This window comes from Chrysemys picta, chromosome 2 (assembly GCF_011386835.1).
Source record: "Chrysemys picta bellii isolate R12L10 chromosome 2, ASM1138683v2, whole genome shotgun sequence".
NCBI classification, from domain to species: Eukaryota; Metazoa; Chordata; order Testudines; family Emydidae; genus Chrysemys; species Chrysemys picta.
The window spans coordinates 13,592,795-13,600,492 of NC_088792.1; the positions used below are offsets into that span (position 1 = coordinate 13,592,795).

Genomic DNA, 7,698 nt, shown 5'->3' on the forward strand with positions numbered 1-7,698 from the left:
GAGGCCAAAAGTATTAACTCCTTCCTGCCAGGCTAGGGATGGCTTCTGCACACCCCGGCAGGCACAAAGGGCCTGCAAATTGTGTCTCTGCGTTTGTCACACTAACTTGCAAGCTGGCTGACCAGCTCTGCCCTCCAAGCTGACAACAACCAGAACACCGATTCTGTCCCAAGCTAGGAGTGTTAGTCCCAATCAGGAGCTACATTTTGTTTCTGATGAACCTCCCAGCAGGTAGCCCTAACAGCAGCAACATAAGAATTAAGGAGAAGATGGAAATCAAAGTTTGTTGGCATGATTAAGTAGCTGGACCAGGACTTTGTTTATTACACAGCGTGGTGCATCTTCCATGTACAGGTCAACCACATGCAGCCTGACCAACTCCTCCGCCTCGCTGCCTTGCCACATGCCCCCAGAATAAAGGGAAAGTGTTCCTGGAAAAAATTCTCCCAAATCTCTGCAGCAGTTGCTCTTAATTACCGCTCCCGTGAGGTCAGGCTAAATGTTCCGCCCAAGGGACTAATAGCTGTATTCAAAGCAGGCGACTCATTTTAAAAAGAAACGTTAGTCATTGTTTGCTGCTCACTCAGGAGGACTACAACTCCCAGCAAGGCACTGCAAATCCCCTAGAATAGGAGCGGTGCAGCTAATGCCCAGGGTGAGCTAATGTTGATGGCATCCTCAGGAGAACGGATGGGGCTGGCAATGCCAGGGTGCGTCAGCTCTGCCCGTATGCCAGCTGTTTTCCAACTCCACCAGCATTTCCCAGCCTCTTTCTCTCTCCCGGCTTTGTTTCTCTGCCTTGTGTTTTACCCTTTCCCCGGTAGCTTTTAGAGCCCTGACACAGACTTCCTGTGAGTCAGCACAGCAGACATTTGGAGGAGAATAACTGATAGGCAGAGCCACAGTGTGTTTGGGTGACAAAAAGCGAGAGGTCTGGACTCTGCGTTAGTTGCCAAGTTACCTCTGACCGAAAAATCCTCATCTGACTAATTCTTAGAGAACAAAAGGTAAATGCCTGTCGGGGATGTTTTCCCACAGCTAAGATAGCATCAGTGAACGTTTTTTGTGTCTGTATATGGGCCAAGTTTCATCACTAGAGACTGAAAAAACTAGGATGAAGCGGGGAGGGATAGCTCAGTGGTTTGAGCATTGGCTTACTAAACCCAGAGTTGTGAGCTCAAACCTTGAGGGGGCCATTTAGGGAACTGGGGTAAAAATCTGTCTGGGGATTAGCCCTGCTTTGAGCAGTGGGTTGGACTAGATGACCTCCTGAGGTCCCTTCCAACTCTGATATTCTATTCTATGAAAGCTTGTTTCATAGGTGGAAAAATTTCTGATCAACTTAATATTATATTTCTAGCAGTTATTGATGTTAACGCTCCCTCTTTGATCAGAATCAACTATGTATTCTTTTGGGTGCCACCTGCTTGTTTCTTTAAACCCAAGCACTGGGGACAATATGTTCACAGCTGATGAATTTACAAGATATACAGGGATATTTGCTGATGAGCAGAATGGGACCAAAATCTTTTATGTTTGAAGGTCCTTTTATTTAACAACTGACACGTCAAAGTTGCTCCATGTCAAAGAAAATAATCGTCTGTGTTTAATTTTAAAAACTGTATGAAAATAATGGGCCCAAACTGACGTGATGAGGCCATGTGTTGTGGCTCATATCCTGGTTGTGTGTGCGCATGTAGATGTGTGAGTGTATTTATCTTAGATCATCAGCTCGTTATCTGATGCTGAGACACAGAGCAGTTTCTCTCTGATGGCAGCACTGAGCCCGGTTACATTCTCTTACACTATTTATTTAACTTGCCATCTTAAATTCATTGCCACTGCACTAGATCATCAGTGTATTGAATATGAAAAGTGTTATTGTTAACGATGGGTATTTGTTGGATAATTCATAAGGTCCCTGATCCAGAAAAGCACTTAAGCCTATGCTTAACATTAGGCACAGGAGTCCCATTGACTTCAATAGAGCTGCTCACATGCTTAGGGTTTATCTACATAGGAAATTGACCAGAAGAACGACAGCTATATAATTATGTCTATTGTACCAGCATAATGTCACTTTTATTCCGGAATAGGAGTGTCCACAAAAGGAGTTATACTGACCTCGCTATAAGGGTATAAGTATACTGCTATCATTCTGCTAATTTCCCCAGGTAAACAAGCCTTTAAACTTTAGCATGTGCTTTAATGAATCAGAGCCCTATAGACTATGAAGAATGGTTATGTCTATGACAATGTCAGTGAAGCAAAGTGTTTGTAGGTGTTTGGATTTTAAAGCAAGACTCAATTTTTATGCCGGCATCACAATACGTGGTTGTGCTTTAAGTCATCCTCATTCTTAGATTCATAGATTCTAGGACTGGAAGGGACCACGAGAGGTCATCGAGTCCAGTCCCCTGCCCGGATGGCAGGACCAAATACTGTCTAGACCATCCCTGATAGACATTTATCTAACCTACTCTTAAATATCTCCACAGATGGAGATTCCACAATCTCCCTAGGCAATTTATTCCCGTGTTTAACCACCCTGACAGTTAGGAACTTTTTCCTAATGTCCAACCTAGACCTCCCTTGCTGCAGTTTAAACCCATTGCTTCTTGTTCTATCCTTTCTTCATTATTACCGATTGTCATTATCATTCGCTCTCTTCCGCAGCTGTCACCGAGTTGTCCCTTCAGGCCTGGATCCTGAAATCACTGGGGCTACTCATGGGAATAAAGTTAAGACCAGCCATGTGTGTTTGCAGGACTGGGTCCTAACTCTTTACCCAGGAACTTCACTATGGCCCAGGAGTACTACAGCATGTAAAAGCAGGGCAGCGTGAACCCTCCAGTGGCGCTGATTGTGTTCTCGGTGTTAGAAGGTGCCAGAAACCAGCCAGAGCAACAATGTGTATGTAGCCATGCCTGGCATATTTAGTAAAAATCCTTATTTGGGTCCCACCTGTGCCCTTGTGGTGTCTTCATGTTGTTGTTGTGCAAAGAGCAAAGGACAGAGCAAGTATTCAGTGCAGTGCAAATCTACATTATACCAACTGCCACTCATTCCTAGGGGCCAGATGCAGCCAGGAATCAGCAAGGAACATGGCACCCAGGCCACTCCCTCTTTCCTCTGGCCAGGCCTCCATACTCATCCTCCCTTGTCTGGCTACACTGGTTTGAGGGCCAGAATGCATCAGAGGTGCAGTGCAAAGTGGCCTCACCACACCTTAGGGGCTGGCCATGCTCCGTCCTGTTTAAATGCCCATCTGCACTGCACTGTATTCTAGCATATGCATTTCTTGGTTCTCTAGCAGTGTTAGGGAACAGTGTTTTAGTCCATAGGCAGATCAAGTCTAGTTTAAAGCACTTTTCCTTCAGATAGTTAGTCAACCCTATTTCCACTCCATTGAAACACAGATGGCCTAGTGGCCATTTCTTTTTGTAGTGCAACGAGACCCTCAAAGTCAATGGGCCAAATTCATCCTTGACATGAGTTTGGCTTTAACCATTTCCAAAGGATGTGATTTAAAATGGGTGAACAAAGAAGACTGCCCAGTTGCTTTTTGGCACGAGTAACTGGTCGCACACTTCCATGTGTACCAGGGTTTGTGCTAGAGAGAGGAAAAACTGGATGTGGCAGAGTCTGTTACAATCTCTCGTCCTGCTCTCATCAGATCAGCAGGTCAGAGCAGGAACAGCAAGGAATGGACACAGGCTATGAAAACAAGCAGCCCCAACACCTGAAAATGAAATAAAAAACAAACCTTATTGTAATAATGATGGGTAATATCCTTGTTTGAATGGGAATTAGGGAAAGGGGAAGGCTGGTGGGTAGGCCAAAGGCAATAGAAGCTGTTCTCTCTGCGGCTGATTCTGGACTCACATCATTTTCATATAAGTGTAACTCCAGGACCTCCTAAAGGAGTTCCACCAGCAGAAATCAGGAGTAAGTGAATCAGAATCACGGACTTTTTCTTCACTAGTAAACACTGATGTCGTGGCAGAGGAATATGGACCTGTGGTTACAGTAATGGGCTGGGGTTCCAGCCTCAGTTCCCAGTTCTGCCACACGCCAACTGTGTGACTCGTGACTCTATTGAAGCCAACCCCCATTAACTTCAGTAGGGTCGTGTAGATGTGCAGACTCACCCCTGTGGCGCCTCCTGCTGGTGACTTCTGGGAATTAGCTCTTTTTCCAGCCAGGAGCGCCCTTTGCAGGCCGGTGATCCGCCTGTCCTCTGGCCCCGTGTCCCTCCCTGGACCCCCATGCCCCTTTAACTGGGGTGCTGCCCCCTGGCAGTACCCCACCAATCTGGGTCTCCCCTCCCTGGGGAACCCCCAACCCACTATCCCCACTTTTGGCTACTGCCCAGTCTCCATCTAGCCCCATTCACTAGAGCAGACTGCAGTATCAGCCACTCATCATAGGCAAAGGGGTTTGGACCTGCTGCCTTTGCCTACCCCTTGGGGTGCCCCCTGCAACCCCCAGTACCTCTTGGCCTTATGCTAGGCCACAGCCTGGGGCTTTCCAGGCAGGAGCTCCCCAGCTCCTCTGCCTTTCCCCAGCCCTGCTCCACTCAGGTACTCTGTGTCTAGCTCCCTGCAGCCAGGTCCTTCTCCTTCTACAAACAGACTCTTGAGCTCCTGGCTCCCAGCGTCTTATACAGGGCCAGCTGAGGCCTGATTGGACGTGGCCCAGCTTCAGCCACTTCCCCCAATCAGCCAGGGTTTTGCTCCCTTTCACAGCCCCAGCCCTCTGCAGAGCTTTTCCAACCCCTTCAGGGCTGGAGTGGGTGTTCACCCCACTACAGGCCGGGATTTCATCCTTCAATCTTTCTGTGCCTCTGTTCTCTATCTACCACATAGGGATAGTGATTTCGCCTTTCTCCCACCCTCTGTCTGTGTTGTCTAGCTCACAGATGGGGAAGCAGAAGTACCTGAAGCATAAATTAACTGCCACGGTCACAAGCAAGCCAGCGGCCAAGATGGCCCCCTCAGGACCAGAAGTCCTGAGACTTAGTCCCCTGCTCTAAGCTTTACATAACAATGCCCCCAGCTCCTGGGCTTCAACTTAGCTGTGATCATTCCAAGATTTTCTCCAAAATTAAAAGCCCTGACTATGGCCTTTCTTCTGTCATCAGCCTCTGAACTAATGCCTGATTGTATTTTATTGTTCATCCAGCAGATGAAAGCCCAACGGTTTCAAATAAGGAGAAGCATCCGGAGGAGAGGACTAAAAACGGGAGCCCCCTCAGGAAACAAAATGAGGAAGGAGAAGTGGGAGCATGCCAAGGCGAGGTAAAAATCTTCATGAGTCAGGATAAAGCCAAGAAAGAGCAAAACCCAGCCGAAAACAGATGTGACACACCCATTCCCTGCGAATGAAGCTTCCATAACAGCCCAGCGGCCTGGTCCGCCAGGGCAACCTGGGAGCAGAGCAGCGGTACAATGGAAATCCTTAAACTAGACGCACCAGAGAGACTGGGGCCATGCACCAAATATGGGGAAAGCATTGATCAGATGGTAGATCTGACAGCCCACCGGAGAGCCCGGCATGGCAAGCGTGATGGAGATGAGAAAAGTACCATGCAGCCGGGAGAGAGAGCAAATGAGTATGCCAAATGTGGGAAACGCTTTGTTAAGAAGGGGAATCTCACAGCCCATCGGAGACCTCACAGGAGACAGGGCCCTGAGGAAGCCAGTGGGCGTGAGGGAAATCCAACAGCAACAGGAGATCTCACAGCCCATCAGAGACCTCTCAGAAGACAAGGCCCACAGGAACCCAAGGGGTGTGAGGGAAATCTGACAGGAGATCTCATAAGACACAAGACAAGCACCACAGAAGCGGAACCATCCCCTGGCCTGGAAGTTGAGGAAAGCCACCAGGGAGCACTCTGCGCCCCAAGGGGAGGCCTGAGGAGAAAGCGGACTCACGTGTGCTCTGAGTGTGGGAAGAAGTTCAGCAAGAAAGGCAACCTCACCAAGCATCAGCGCACCCACCGGGACGAGAGGCCGTTCAGGTGCAGCCAGTGCCAGAAGAGCTTCTTTGTGAGGTCCCAGCTCGCCCAGCACGAGAGGATCCACACGGGGGAGCGGCCGTACAAGTGCGCCGAGTGCGGCAAGCGCTTTACCCAGAAGTCCAACATCATCATCCACCAGAGGATCCACACGGGGGAGCGGCCCTTTAAATGCGCTGACTGCGGGAAGAGCTTCATCGACAAGTCCCAGCTCATCACGCACCGCCGGACCCACACGGGGGAGCGGCCCTTTGCATGCAGCGAGTGCGGGAAGGGGTTCCGGCAGAAGATCACCCTGATCACGCACCAGAGAATCCACACCAGGGAGGAGCCCTACACCTGTCCTCAGTGCAGCAAGAGCTTCAGCCAGAAGGCCAACCTCATGAGACACCAGCTGATCCACACGCGGGAGGGGCCGTACATATGCACTGAGTGCGGGGAGAGCTACAGTGCCATCAGGCACCTGAAGAGGCACCAGCTGAGCCACGCCGGGGAAAGGCCCCACGTGTGCACCAAATGCGGGAAGAACTTCACCCGCAAATCAAGCCTCAACAGGCACCAAGAGATCCACGTCAACGACAGGCCTTATGCGGTGGTGGTAGCAGAAAACCTCACCGTGGTCTATGAGATAATGCAGGTCCCACTCTAGCACTAGGGGTGGGGTGGGGGACGTTGAGTTGCAATGCAGATTTCCTCCGTGTCACTTGTAGGAGGTGCTCAGAAGCTCCCCGGAGGCTGCTCTCTCTCTTCAGCTGCCATGGAGTCTAAAATACCTGAAAATCCAGCAGAGGGCAAAGAGCATGGGCTGGGTCCTTGCCGCTGTTTTCATTTGTGTTTTTCTTGCACGGTAATAAATAATCAATCTGTGCATTGCTTTTGGAGGGAGAATTAGAGGAGAACGGAGGAGGAGGAGAAGTAGGTGACAGCAGCACTGTCCCTCCCTCTGAAGGAATCAAGGTGACACTCTGCAGTCTGTTAGAAAACACGTTGGTCCCTAGACACCATGGCTGCTTGAGACGCAAGGTTGGGGGTCAGGCCTGGGGTGACTAAATATTCAGGTTCATGCCATGGCTCCTACCTGGAGGTACAGTCTGAGCGCACAGCCTCTTCTCTGCATTGGCAGAGAGGTTCTTGAGAAACTTTCCCACCAACGCTTCCTTGGTGGAGGAAGGAGGGTGTCTTTGTTTAATATATGGTGTTAGCTTCTGGGCCCACATAGTTGGTTTTCTCTTGCCGCCCTTGTTCTTGGTGTCATTTCCCACACCGCCTGCACCTGCCCCAAACCCTATCATTCATGCCACTTTCCAGATGTGTCTGAAAATAGCCCTCCTTCATACAGCTCCCCAGTGGATGTCCAGGCCTCATTAGCGTGTGCTGTCTGCTGATTGACATATACCAATATGCACCTAGTGGATGTTTCTGCCTAGACCTGAGCACCCAAGGAATTTGCATGGGCCCTCCTGAAAACACCACAGAGCACTGGGTACAAGGCGTGTCCAAAACCCACCTTTAAAAATCCCTTGGTCACCCCAAATCCTACCGGAGTCCCTTGGATGGGGCCCCAAATCGCTATTGGCACCTGCCCTGGCTTTTGAAAATTATCCAAAGCTCCTTAGCAAGAGAGCTGGGATTGGAACTCTGCAACTGGTAGCATGATTTAGTTGGGGATTGGTCCTGCT

General features: G+C 49.6%; 1 protein-coding gene across 2 annotated transcripts; it reads left to right on the forward strand.

Moving 5' to 3' along the window:
* Positions 1-255: 255 nt before the first annotated feature.
* LOC122174637 (zinc finger protein 501-like) lies at positions 256-7,251 on the forward strand. 2 transcript variants are annotated; one of them, XM_042859744.2, is made up of 2 exons: positions 256-1,007; positions 5,185-7,251. In XM_042859744.2, the coding sequence occupies exon 2, from the start codon at positions 5,451-5,453 to the stop codon at positions 6,666-6,668; it is 1,218 nt and encodes a 405-aa protein (XP_042715678.1). In that variant the 5' UTR covers positions 256-1,007; positions 5,185-5,450; the 3' UTR covers positions 6,669-7,251. The 2 variants fall into 2 exon arrangements, with proteins under 2 accessions (XP_042715678.1, XP_042715679.1); XM_042859745.2 differs by having other exon boundaries at positions 5,188-7,251.
* Positions 7,252-7,698: the final 447 nt, after the last annotated feature.